At 52.1% G+C, this 13,877-nt stretch overlaps 1 protein-coding gene across 4 annotated transcripts in view; it reads left to right on the top strand.

Annotated features, from left to right (window-relative positions):
• The window catches only part of PPP1R7 (protein phosphatase 1 regulatory subunit 7), a 29,513-nt gene that overhangs the window by 14,419 nt on the left and 1,217 nt on the right, over nucleotides 1-13,877 (top strand). For 3 of the 4 annotated variants that reach the window (XM_058698661.1, XM_058698667.1, XM_058698682.1), the window contains exon 9: nucleotides 1,042-1,128. In XM_058698661.1, the coding sequence (XP_058554644.1) occupies nucleotides 1,042-1,128 (87 nt within the window). Of the gene's footprint in view, nucleotides 1-1,041; nucleotides 1,129-1,868; nucleotides 2,753-13,877 lie in introns of those variants that run through there. The other variant, XM_058698677.1, reaches the window with a different exon arrangement.

The following is a 13,877-nucleotide window of genomic DNA, read 5'->3' as shown; positions in this document are numbered from 1 at the left end:
GGAAACTGACTGGCCAGTGCTCTTACGGGGTGACGTGGGTGCGGGATGGGCGGCGGGCCCTCGAGGAACCCGAGACCAGGACCAGAGCGCTTCTGAGTCAGCACCGCCGCTGGCTGGGGGCTTCTGTGTGTGTTCGTGGATTTCTTTTTCTTTTATTGAGACGGTTTTTAACCTTCCCTTGAAACTTGGGAGGACCAGGACTCGGAATCCCATGAATACAGTAGAAAATGTAGGAAGGAATCCACAGTGAGAAATGGGCAGACGAGAAGGGAATGGACTTCTTTGGGCGGCTGTGAACCAACTTCTAAATGTTTCCTTTTTGATTTTAGAAAAACTTCGCCAACTGGTTTGATTCAACATACTTCAGCAAGCGGCGGGAGCTTTAACCGACTTCGTTTTTACTACAATGTTATTCAACTCTGTTAAATCTTTAAACCCTGAACTTTAAAAAAATGTTACCCAGGCTTAGCTCATATGTGTTAGAAAAACCGTATCTGCTGGGCATTCTTAGGATAGGGGGTTGTGGGGTACACGCTAAAGCAGATGTTGTTGGAAACAAAAATACTGTTCTGAGGATTCCTTTTGATATATCGTGTGTGTCCTCAACAGAAACTAAATAAGTGTTGCTACAGTGGTTACCCCTTCTTCGGGGCCCACACCAGATGCCCCCATGCGGCCTCCCAGAGCCCCAGGCCTCCCCTGCTTCTAGGGAGGTGTCACTCTGCTCTTCCTAGGACTACACAGCCCACTGGGACACCGATCCTTGTAGACGGGGATCTGGGAGCCTGTGGTGGAGACTGTCAGATGCCAGTGTTAACGGGGGCGCTGCCGAGGTGGTGGTGAGGGTCTGTGTGCGAGTAGCACGGGTGGGCCGCAGGGAGGGGCAGGTGACCCCGTCCTGATAGCCTGCTCCTGTTCCTTGAGGGTAGGGAGGGTGGCTCGCCCCACGGCCGTGAGCACGGCGCCCGACAGCATGTGTGTGGTCACACGGTCATTATTGAACTGAGGTAATCCAGGAACAATCTTATTTCCTTATTTTAGAACAAACTCACGATGTTGGACATTGCATCAAACAGAATCAAAAAGATTGAAAACGTCAGCCATCTGACAGAGCTGCAGGAATTCTGGGTAAGTGGAATGACCGCCGGGATTGGTTCTGCCTCCGCTGAAGTGGCACCACCGAGCGTAGCACTGAGTGCGTGCGGAGCGCCAGCCCCGGGCGCCTCCTATGCAGTGAGGTGGGGGGCGCTGTCGCAGAGTTTACTCTTGGCTGTGTGCGCCGGCATCACCCAGGAGCGGAACTCGGGCCCCACGTCATCACAGACGCGGGCTGTAGCGGCATCCGCGTTTTCACAGATTCTGGGGATCGCAGCGCACAAGAAGATGTGAGAGGCCCGGGTCTGTAGGGTGAGAGTTGCCTGTGACCGAGAGCTTTCCAGACCTGGCCCGGGAGCTAGTGCGTTCAGTGCAGATAGACCGCAGCAGCAAAGAAGGAGAAGCCGGAAGGCTCTCTGCACTCGGTCCTCCCGGGCTCTGCCTCATGTTTTCTGAGGCTAACAGGTGTGGGTTGGGGAGTGGTATCCCAGAGCCAGGAGGAAGAAGTAGGAAGAGAAGCAGCACGTCGCAGGTCCTAACTTCTTGACTCCTCTAAAGCGTTGCACGACGGTCACCGAGCTGAGGGCCGCAGTGTCGGGATTCTGTGGCGTGCTCTCCTGACGTGTGTGCGCTGCCTGTCCCCGGGCTGGGGGCCCGTGCACGGATCGTGGCACACGTTTCACCCTGAGATCCTTTGAAGCGAGCGTTGTCCTGGGTGTGCTCAGCTGACCAGGCTGTGCGTGGAGTCTGAGACATGACTCTTCCTTCCATAGCTGTGCTGCTGACCCTGCTTACGTCATCTTAAAAACTCCTCCAGGTTTCCCGACAACACAGGTAGCCTGCTGTGAAAACGACCTTTGCCCCTTACCGATAGCACTGGGTCTTGGGTCGTGTCAGGTTGTGGTGCCAGAGCAAATCTGGGGAGACCAGAACCAGAAGTAGAAAGGTGGGAAAAGGGTGTCAGGCTGGAGGCACCGGTGAGCTGCCACGAGCCTGGTGGGTCTAGCGTGCAGCCCACCCCCGAAGGAAGGTGAGGCTGCGGATAGGCTGGTTGGATCAGAGCAAAGAGTTTTGGCTCTGGAGAGGTGGGGGAACCACACAGAGAAACCAAACAACCAAACGAGTCCAGTGGCAGGGGACCTGGGTGACAGGGAAAGGGCTCCTGGCAGAACATTTCAGGAGGTTTGGGAAACCAGCTGATACTGAAGCAGTGTTTCTGAGATGTGTGATTGCTTCTACATGCCCTGCCAAGGGACAAGAGCATGGGACATGGGGTGCTGAGACCACAGGTAGAGGCCAGCTGGGCACCCTGGCCATCGGGAAGGCAGGCAGGCAGGCTGGCACTTGCCGGAAGGTGGGTAGTGCCCTGCCCTGTAACACACAAAGCAGATGAAGACAGTCAAATGAGGCAGAGCCTACAGTGCTTGATGGTGCCCAGACTGCTTCCTCTTCTGATCTGCTGATCATAGCAACCCTGCGAAGCAGGCGGTATTATGCCATTTTACCACGGAGGAATTGCATTTCAGGAAGGGAGGTTGCAAACTGGGAGCTCTCAAACTCTTCTGTGCTCCTATCACATGTAGGGTTTGCTTAGCTATGAGCTGGTCTCCAAGAGAGAAATAGGAAGCCAGGCTTAATAAAATTTTAATCACCCGAATCCTATGTTTATTGATGTTCTGCTTGTCCTGCCAGTTACTGAGAGAAGGATGTTGGAATATCCCAAACATAACCGTGGGTTTGCTTTCTCCGTTCAGTTCACCAGCTTTTGCTCCTTGTATCTTTAAGGTTTTTATTGGTTGCATACACATTTAGGATTATAGTGTCTTCTTGAGGCATTGTCTTTTCATCATATGGAATGTCCCTTTTCCGCGCTGCCCTCTTTGTTCTTGTCCTGAATTCTACCTCTCCGTGTTAATCTGGCCGTTCTATCTTTCTCCTGTTACTGTTTCCATGGGTATCTTTCTCCATCCGTTTACTCAACCTCTGTCTTCATGATAGGTAAAATACATCTCTCGTAGACAGCACATCGGTTTTGTTTTTTTATCCAGTCTGACCGTCTCTGCCTTTTAAGGGCAGTATTTACCCTGCTCATGTTTAGTACAATTACATTCACTTCCACTTTGTGCAATGGTTGGGTTTAGGTCTGCCAGCTTGCTATTCGGTTTTTATTTGTCCCATGTGTTCTTTGTTCCTTTTTTTCTCTTTTCTTGCCTTCTTTCCGGATTAGAAAAACATTATTTTTGGTAGTCTATTTTATTTTCACTATTGACGTAATTTGCTTATATCTGTATGCTGTATTTTAGGAATCACAAAATATATCTTCAATTTATCACAGTCTGCCTTCAAATGATATATCACGTCACAAATAATGTAAGTCCCTTACAGGAGTGTGCTTCCATTCCTCTCCAACAGCTGACATTGTCCTGTGTTTTACTCTTCATAGATTTAAGCCTTTTCATAGATTTAAGATCAGTTATCTTTTAAGGAAATTTAATAACAAAATCCACTTATTTTACCATTTCTGGCATTTTTTAATTATTTTATGTGGTTTCCATTGTGCCATTTCCCTTCCACCTGAAGAATTTTAATAATTTTTTATTGTGCAGCCTGTTGTAAACCAATTGTTTCAGCTTTGATTTGTCTGGAAAAGTCTCTTTATTTTGCTTTCATTTTTGAAGTATGGGATTACAGCTCTACAATTCTAGTTTGCCAGTTTGGGGGGTTTGTCTACAGTACTTCATACGTGTTCCATTGTGCTCTGGCCTGCACTGTTCCTGATGAGAAATTGTTAGTCATTCTCGCCCCTTCTGTGTGACATGTCTCTCTCCCTCCAGCTGCTTTTTTTTTTTAATATATAATTTTTTTAATGTTTATTTTTGAGAGAGACAGCGTGAGTGGGGGAGGGGCAGAGAGGGAGAGGGAGACACAGAATCCGAAGCAGGCTTCAGGCTCCGAGCTGTCAGCACAGAGCCCGACATGGGGCTTAAACCCACGAACCATGAGATCATAACCTGAGCTGAAGTCGGATGTTCAACCGACTGAGCCCCCCAGGCACCCCTGTCTCCCTCCAGCTGCTTATTTATGTTCTATCGTCACTTCTGTTTCTTGCAACTTGAAGGTCACGTGCTGTTGAGCTTTGGGGATCTGTGAATTTATAGTTTTCAAAATCAGATGCAGCAAACTTCTGAAAATAATTTCCTCCAAAATTTATTCTGCTCCCCTTCCCCCAGTTTCTTCCTAAAACTCCAATTATGCATATGTTGTCCAGTGCTTGATCACTGGGTCACTGGCTTTTATGTTGTGTGCTTGCGTTTGTATGATTTCTGTTCCTATGTCTGTAAGGTCATGATCGTCTGCAATGTTCATATGCTGTTAAGCTCTTGGAGTCAGTTTTTTAGCTCAGATGTTATATTTTTCAACTCTAAAAAAAAGTTTGGTTCTCTTTTTATAGATTCTGTTTCTCTCCTTAATGTTTGTGTTTCCCTTGAAGCCTTCCTTTTTCACATGGCTAGTAATTTTTGTATTAGGTGCTGGCCATTAGGATGTTAAGTTATTGGGGCACCTGGCTGGCTCAGTCAGTAGAGCATGCAATTCTTGGTCTCAGGGCTGTGAGTTCAAGCCCCACACTAGGTATAGAGATTACTTAAAAATAAAATCTTTTTTTAAAAAGATGTGAAGTTATTGACTCTGGTTTTTTTGTTTGTTTGTTTGTTTTTGGTTTTTTTTTGTTTTTTTTTTTGCTTTCCTTTAAAGTGTATTGGCCTGTATATCTGGCAGACAGTGAACCTGATCCTTTTGAGGCTCACTTTCAGCTTTATCAGCGTGAATCTATGAAGCCTGTCCTCTAAGGCTACTCTGCTCTGTTTCTAGGCTGTGACCGTTCTTGGGTCTCTAGTGAATGCCCTGGGCATTTAACGAGGTCTCTGCCACTGGTTGGTGACGGCGCAAACATGTCCTTTCCGTGCATGAGCTCTGGCCTTGCCCAGTTCATTGCTTCTGGCGCCTCGTGGCTTCTGTGCTGTGGCCAGTCCTGTAATTTCACGCCACCATCCACACTCAGTTGTCAGTCCAAGATTCAAGGGGACACTCGGTGCCCTTCTGGAGCTTTTTTCCTATACAGCTCACTCCTCTCCAGAAATCCCAGCTGCCTCTGCCTTCCCAAACCAGATTCACTGTCTCAACTCAGTGTGGCCTCCAGGCTCTACTTGGGTTCCCCTGTGGTCCACAGCGTGCCTGCAGACAGAAGGCCAGATGCACACAGAGCTCACCTCCCTCGTTTCCCTGCTCTCTGGAGTCACTGTCCTGTGTCACCTGTTGTCCAGTGTATGCGAACAGCAGTTTCATGTTACTTGTCCTGTCTTCCAGTTGACGGCAGAAAAGTGGCGTCCCGCTCCAGTCCTTCCCTCGCTTGAAGTGGAGGTCCTGTGACTTCATGTAATTTTTCACTTTTCTCTCTCACTCCTCCACGGCACACCGTGAGCTTCGCGGGGCAGAGGAGTCTCTCTGTTTTGCTCAGTCTTGCCTCACCAACCCCTAGAACAGTGCCTGGCACACGCTCAGTTGAATGAGAGGCAGGAATTTAGGAGAGGAAGCTTGGGTCGCTGGGTGGAGACCAGCTGTGGATAACATTGAAAATGACCCCGTGCAGGTACGTGAGCTGAGGGTTACTGTATTAAAAACGGCTCCTAGAGGGGCGCCATTTGAAAACGGGAGGTGGGGGACAGAGCACGAATAGGCATGTCACAGAATAAGAAGTAACAGTTGCTCGTAGATACATAAAGCGTTTCCTACTTATTAATTTTTAGAATACACTGAAACAGTGAGATGTGGTGTTTTGATGGTCAGGTTGACAAAGCCTTTGCTAGAATGAGGCGTGCGTTGTGGCGAGCACTCCCTTGGGCGCCGGCAGGACTCTGGTGGACACGTGTTCTGTGGGGCATTCAGAGCCTTGGAACTTTCACATCTAAGACCTAACAAAGTGATGAGAAAGTCAAAGATTATGTACAAAAATACATAGACATCAGGATTTGGGTTTGTTGTTTTTTTTACAGTGGAAATAGCTTTGTTGTATTTTCTAACGATAAAAGTATTTCTGTTCGTTGTAAAAAAGAAAAAGATCAGATTACAAAGAAGAACGAGAAATCTGTTTTTTCCTTGGTTTTCAGCGTTTAGCGTCAGTTTAGAAAAGGTCATAAACTCAAAACTTATAAAAACAATTGTCCAGATTTTCTTCTGAAACTTTAAATTTGTATCATTCATATGTTCTCTCCAACTTAGGGAATAATAAATTATGATATGGCCACATGATGAAATATTATGCTACTATAAAGCAAGGCTTTCAAATGACGTTTGTAAAGGGGATTTAATTCCAGGAAAATGCCCATAATGTTGATGGGAAAAAAGGAAGGGGCCAAGTATTTGGGGGCAGATCCGGGTGTCGGTGAACTCAGTACACGTGGGCACTCGCACACAGAGAAAGGCCAGAGGAACGTGTGTAGAAACGAGAAACCCTGCTCTCTGGATTGCACACATACAGCGGTTTCCTTTTTCTCTTTCTACTCTGCGGTTCCTCCAAGTTTTCCATGGTGAGCACTTACGTCTCTCGTGATTGAAAACCAAAGCATGGAAAAGTACATTCGAAGAGAAGCAGAGGTGAAGCTGACGCCAGTGCCTCCCGCCAAGATAGGCTCTGTGGCTCACAGAGAAGGCCGAAGAAGACAGAACAGAACATTAACAGCGGTCTTCCTTTTGTGGCGAGACCATGCATGATTTTTATCTTTTTCTTTTCCTCCCTTGCTGTATTTCCCACTCCTCGGCAATGAACATTTTTATCTTGGGAAGAAAAAGAGAAGGAGGTGTATTTCCACGCATGCTTGTCAGCAGGGGCCGAGCAGGTGAGCCACATGGCCGCCTTGTGTGCTCCATACTGGCGGGAGTGCAGGGGCCAGTGGAGGCCAGCGGAGGCCGAGACCCTTCTCCTGCTGCCCCACAGGTGACTGAGGCCACGTGAGCAGACCTGGCAGGTCGCGGCGGGGTGAGAAAGAAGGGAGTGGGTTCCAAGTGAAACATCGATGGTGAGTCAGCAGAAACTGGTCACCAGCTGAGGGAAAGGCGAAGGTCATGGGCAGGGAGATGTGTGGGGCCGAGCAAGAAGGCAGCAGTTGAGCTGGGAGCTGTGTAGACAGCCTCCCCTTCACCAGATCATCCCGGCTCCCAGAAGTCGGCGTGGACGAGCCCAGATACGTAGCGTGGTGCGCAGAAGTTAGTGCGTGCGTGTGTCAAGTGTATAAATAAGAGCGGGTACACGTGTCCCTCCTTTCTGCAGAGAGAAACCCCAGAAGCATCAACCTGCAGAAACGGTCGCCCGTGGGGCCCGAGGGGAAGGTGGAGGGTGTAACAGCAGACCGTGTCTTCTCCAAACACATCATTTTGCAGAGTTTTGGTTTTTGAAAATGCTTTATGCATTTTTTTAAACATTTTTAATTTACAATTCTAAGTGGACTGAAACGACTCAATATTTCAAATTCCTACAATAACGACACAGAAGACAGTGACGCAGGAAAGAGTTCTCTGACCATACGGCCTTTGGGAGCTGCATCCTAAGCACAGAAAGAACTCCTAAAGGATCTTGAATGTCCCTTGGTGGTTTTATTAGTGATAATATTGGTGTTATGATTTTGAAACTATTTTAAATATGTTACAGGATAAATATACTAACGTGAGTAGGATCCTTCCGAATACTCCACATACAAGAAAATAGGCACAAATACAAAGTCACACTAGTGTGGCCTGTCGTGTTGGGTTTGGATCTGGGGCCAGGTTTAGGCATGGAGGAAAGGCCGTCAGTCTTCCCATCTCACACAAACAGCTATCCCATGGGCAGGCAGAGGGAGTAGCTGTTTCCAGGCCATGGGCTCGGGGCGACCACCGTGTCCACACCGCGGCCCTCAGCCAAGGGTGCTCGCCACACACAGGTGGGCCAGACACAGAGCTGCGGTTTCCCCAAGCAAAGGAAGCAGAAATCGGAGCTTGGGCTCCTGGGGCTGAAATTTTCAGGGCAGGCTCGCAGCGGGGCGATGGCCACACGGAGACAAAGCCAGAGAAATCAGCCTGAGGATCCCTCAGCCGAAGAATAAGCTGCACATGGGCAGCAGGCCTGGCAGAGGACAGCTGAGGACGTCGGGCCGGGCGGAGATTCCGGATGCCACGCAGCGTGTTGGAGGCACCGCGTTCCAACCTGCCAGGGCGGGATGGCTGGCCCGACACCCCAGAAAGCGCATCGACAGCCCAGCACAGCCACACGTCAGAGGCACATGCGGCACTCTCCCGGAGCCTGCGGCCAGGCCTTCACGGGACCAGGAGGCTTCGCAGAACACCGCTCTTTAGAGGAGGACAGCAAAACGCAGGCTGCAAGAAGTGTGGCATCCACAGCAGCCAGTGTGCAGAGAGGCAGGAAAGTGCCACCCAGAACAAGGAGAAAACATCCATGGAAACCACAGGAGATGACCGATGATGTGTCCCCCTCACTGAGGTCCTGGCATTCGTGCCCACGTGACCCCTGCCCACAAGTGTGTGTGGGCCTTACCGACTCATTTCCAACAAAACATGGCAGAGGCCACAGGAGCTCACCCCTGTGCTTGGGCTATGAAGAGGCTGCCCTCGGTCCCAGGGACTCTGTCTTGCTCTCCCTCTTGAATCCGTACCTGAATACGAAGTAACAGACACCTCTTCTGACGCCAGCAGCACACAAGGCACACATCCCCTTTCTTGAAATGCCCTACAGATTGTCCACAAATAGGCGATTGTGATATTCTACCAGTGATTTACAAGATGTACCTTGAGAATTCTTCCACACCGCTGTTTGTAAGATGTCACTGAGTTTAGGGGAAATTAAATGTAAATCTTCTAGATAAATATCAGCCACAAAAAACCATCGTAATGGGAAATACATCCTGTGAAGTTAGGGTCTCAAAAACCACAAGCAGTCTGCTGGGAAGATGTCGAGCGGGGAGACTGTCAAAAGCAGAATTCCAGTCGTGGACTCAGGCCACCTCATCCCTGGATGCTAAAATCACTGAAGAGCTAGATGTCTGCCGTGTGTCGCCCCACGTAGAATTTGCTAAATGCAAAGGGCAACTTCATCCATAGGACCAAATTTACCGTCCCTGACAGCAACAGCCTGATGCTGTGTCCCCCCGCCCCCCGTGTGAGTCATCTATAAAGCATACTTGCCAAAAATGCTTATTTGCTCTAACCAAGCATTCAGACCTAACTTTGAGTTTGCAGGAAACACGGGGGCTAGAAGAACATGCTAGATGACACCAAAAGAGAGCCAGAGGGTACATCCGAATGAGGGGCATTCCACAGGAAAGTTAACTGAGTTTCTTCACAAAGTCAATTTCATTTAACAGAAGAAAATAAAATGTGAGTAGAAGGTGGGAAATGTTCTAGAGTAAGAGACCTCGTACCTTCTGGGGAGATACTCTCTAAGGGTCACACCCCACCCTGTTCCTTTACGCCCCGGTTGTAAAGAACGTAACGGGGGACAGGAGGTGCCGTGTTTTCCCTCAGTGAGTATAACATCTTTGCCCCGGCCTGGGCTCAGGAGACTCTGAACTGTGTGTGGAAACAATACAAGGGAATGTATTTTGCGCTCCATTTTGGAAACATGAAGATAAGACTCTAAAAGTTATCTGTATCCAAGACATCATTCCAGTGTTCCAGTGGGGAGGAGTGAAATCTCCAGTTCCGCACTGATGGGATCCTGGAGGAAATTGCCCGGAGGCCGACTGGATCACCCGAAATGCTGGAATCTGGACTTTATAGAGATAGTCTCCCCCCCAGAACTGGCGGCATGCTGGTGTCCGCGGGCACCGTGACGTGCAGGACGGCAAGCGTGCGGTGGGCAGATAGGAGAAAACGTGTATTTTGAACCAGAAGAGGACCGGGCGCTGTGCGGCCGCCTGTGCCAGAGCTGACAGCCTGAGTCCACCACTGTGAGGTTATGAAAAGGTTTTTAAGCAATGTTGCAAAAAACCTTCTTTCTTCCAAAGAATGCTGTACTGCTACTTTTATTTTGCTGTGTTAAGGTCAAAGCGTAGGTACGTGTGTGCACCGTTTCAGTGGCTGTCCACTTTGGCGGTGGATGGACTGCTTCCTCGGCACTTCGAATCGTGCCCACTTTGCATTTGGCCGTGTGAGCGGCTCACGGGTGGGTAGATTTATGCTTCATCGAATAACACTTGAGAATGCGTCCTGAAGGAGCTGTTCTCCAGCGTCCCCTCCAGGGGATGCACCACTCAGGCCGACAGCAGAGCGCCTTCTCAGTGCCCGGGCCCTCTTGCAGGTTTCCGTCCCTTCGCGGGGCCAAGACCTGGGTTTTGGAAACCTAGACTTTCCGAAGCAGGTGGCACCCTCGGCCCACAAGAAGTCACGTGAAAAGAGGGTTCCTCGCCCAAGGAGGTCTGGGAGTGCGCGGGCTCACGGGGAATTAGTGCAGACGTTCTGGCCGTGGCCGCCGAGCGGGTAGCGGACTGGCCCCCAGCCATGAGCAAGTACAAGATGTGGTCTGGCTCTACCCGGGCAGAGCACGAGGCTGTGGCCCTGGGGAGGCGTGGCAACTGTGGAGCGAAGAACAGAACCCGCGGTCAAAGTTTATGGCAAGACAAGGCATGAGGCACTGCAGAGGGGGTAGCCGTGCAGAGAAGGGGCCCAGCACACCGTGGCCGAGGCCCGAGCCGTCTGGGCCCAAGGCCGCCCCACTCAAGGCTCACGCGGTAGCAATGCCGGGGTGCGGTGCCCACGTAGAGAGAGCTTGCCGACACCTTCAGCATCCAGGCTGGACTCCACAGAGGCCCTTCCCGACGGAAGGACCCCAGGCTCGGATCCGACCTACCGCAGACCCACCCTAAATAAAGCCTAAACCAAGCTCAAACTATCTCCAGAGGTGGAGTTTGGAGGTTGGTCCCCACCGAGTCGGGGGGACCCTGACAAAGTGTGAAACCAGGTTCACTCAGGGCGTGCTGATCAGCTGGTATTAGAACAAAAAATCCATTCTCTTCAAAGAATCCAGTGTCGATAGCACGTTATCCACAATGTCTAGCGTTTGGTCTAAAATCACAGATCTGTAAATAGGAAAATATGATCTGTGCTTAAAAAGAAGTTGTCATAAGAAACCAAACCCTTGGTGCCAATTAATCTCTGGGCCTGGAGGGGGGTTGTGGTGTCTTGTTCTCATGCCCACCCCCAGACGGTTCTTCCTCCTCCCTGAAGACCTCCCACCACGCAGCCTGGTGTGCTCACTCCACCCCGGGGGCCTCACCCCTCCCTTCCTTGAAGATGTCAGGACTCACTCCCACCCAGCACTGCCCCTGCCACGCGCGGTCCTTGCTGCTCTCTGAGTCCGTGTAGGTGTCCCAGGGGCCTGGCGCCTCCTCACCCCCCCGAAAGTCACGGTTGCTGACACCCCCCCTGACGGACCCCGAGCCCTGTGGTTGCCAGCTCCACGCGGTCCGCTCCATCCGCCAGCATTCCCATCTGCTTGCTGCCCCATCGAGACCATCACCAGGGACCCCGGCCCCCTCTCCGTCTCTCGCCTTCTTAGGTGCTCACCCCCACACCACTCCTACATCAGGAGGCTGCTATCGTCACCCCCTTCTGCTCGACCGGCTCACCCTGCAGAAGGTGTTAACTTCGCCTTGGCTGAGCCCACCATGCTCCCCACAGTGCCTTCCTGCCTTTTGAGCCAAGCTTAGCCCATCTTCTCCGGGTCAGCTTCCTCCGCCCTCGCCGGACATCCTTGCGTAGAGAGAACCTCACTCTCAGCCCCCCATCACGGCGGATGTAGGTGGTTCTCTGCGGCCACCTCCTCTTCGTTCAAGGACGCCCACCAGTGACACCCCTGCCCCAGCCCATAAAAGCGTTTCCACCCGTGCACAGACGGGCTGCAGCCTCTCCTGTCCTGAAGGCTGCCCTCTCTCCTTGACCATGACCCCCTCCCCCCCCCCCCCACCCACCCCCCCCTCCGCCATCCCTGCCCTCCTTTGCAGGCAGCCTGCTCAGGAGACCTCTCGTCTGGCTGGCTTGTCACTCACCTCCACCCTCCACCCTGGGACTCATTCAGCAGCAAGCTCTCCCCGTGGCCTAGGACGGGCACGCACCCCCAGCCACGGTGTGGCCCACCAGCCAAGATGGTCTAGCGGTCGGGGCCTGTGCTACACCTGGCGTGTTGGAAGCTTCCCTCCACCAGCAGACATGTGGCTGGATTCAGTGTCCCTCGCACCCCTCGGTCTACGCTGGAGTGCCTGCCCGGGGTCCAGTCTTGGGCCTTCTCTCTGCCTAATGAGCCTCTCCAGTCCAAGTACCCCCGTCTGCTCCCAGCACCCACATTTATATTCCCAGCCCGGGTCTGTCCTGGGCTCCGGATTTGCAGCAACAACTGTGTGCCCAGCGCAGGACGTCGTTGGCTGACTACCCACCCCCAAACCCAGCAGCACGTCCTGAGCCCGTGAGCCTCCCTCCCCAAGCTGTCCTTCCTCCATTTTGTTCAACAGCCTCCCAGTTCTTCGGGCCAAAAATCTCAGAATCTTCCCTTGTTTCTCCTTATCTTTTACACATCACATGCAAGACGACGCCTTCCCTCCCCCTCCTACCCAGAATCCAGCCTCTCTGCACCTCTGCTGTCAACACCGTGCCACAGAGCCACCATCATCCCTGACCGGCACCATTAACACCACTTCCTAACGTGCAGCACTCTCCACACGACCATGACCAGATTCAAGTCCACAACCCTTCCAGGGCCGCCATCTCAGTCCTTCAGAGTCCCCACCACCACCCCCATGTCATGTCGCCGCTGAACCCCAGCTCCTAGAACAGAGCCTGGTACGTGGGAGGTTCTCACGCGTTCGCCCAGATGCTGAGCCGCTGTGTCAGTGTTTCAGACCCGAAGGCAAGGCAGTGTCCCAGAATTCCATGCCGACTAACGCGCTCTTGGCTCGCGGCGCTTGAACTCCCCTGGCGCTCCTGCCGAGGGGCCGCAGGTGGGTTCCTGGAAAGGCTCCGCCTCCTTCCCATTGCGTGAGTGTGGGTCGTGTGGGTCGCTTCTCTGTATGCAGAGGTGAAGATGAAAAGGGCCACGCTGCCGCCTCCACCCACCCCGGCTCCCGCTGCAGGTTCACAGGGGACGGACCTGCCCCCGTCCTTCGGGAGGAGCGCACCTGCCCTCGGCCTGTGTGCGCCTGGAACTGGGGGGGGGGGGGTCAGACCAGCAGGCCGTGAGGCTGGCGTGGCACCCCCCCGTTAGTGATGCCTACGCTCCCAGCGGCTTTCCGGCTTGTGCCTCGTTTAAACCTGGTCATCGGGGGCACCCGGCTGGCTCAGTCGGTGGAGCATGCGACTCTTGATCTCGGGGTCACGAGTGTGAGCCCCACATGGGCTGCAGAGATCACTTAAATACAAATAAAACTTTAAAGTTCCTGTCATCCAAAACCCTCCAGTGATCTGCCGGAGCCAGGTTGCCCTGCTTGTCAGAGCCAGCTGTGCCTCACCCCGGCGCCGTGGTCTGGGACGTGGCATGGGTAGCGTGAGATCGGCCACGGCGGGGTGTTTACACCACAGAATCCGGCAGACAGTACCAATCAGGGCTCTTTGAAATCTCTTGGAGCTGGTTGCTGAGGGCGCCTGCAGGACGGCCCGGCCTACGCCCTCGCCTCCGCACCCCCCGGGGCGGATGGCTGTATCTAGCCTTCAGAGACTGTCCCGCCATCTGTGTTCACGTGGTCCTC

Source organism: Neofelis nebulosa, chromosome 2, assembly GCF_028018385.1.
Source record: "Neofelis nebulosa isolate mNeoNeb1 chromosome 2, mNeoNeb1.pri, whole genome shotgun sequence".
In the NCBI taxonomy this organism is placed as follows: domain Eukaryota; kingdom Metazoa; phylum Chordata; class Mammalia; order Carnivora; family Felidae; genus Neofelis; species Neofelis nebulosa.
Note: the sequence above shows the minus strand (reverse complement) of the source record. Positions and strands in the feature narration are given on the sequence as shown.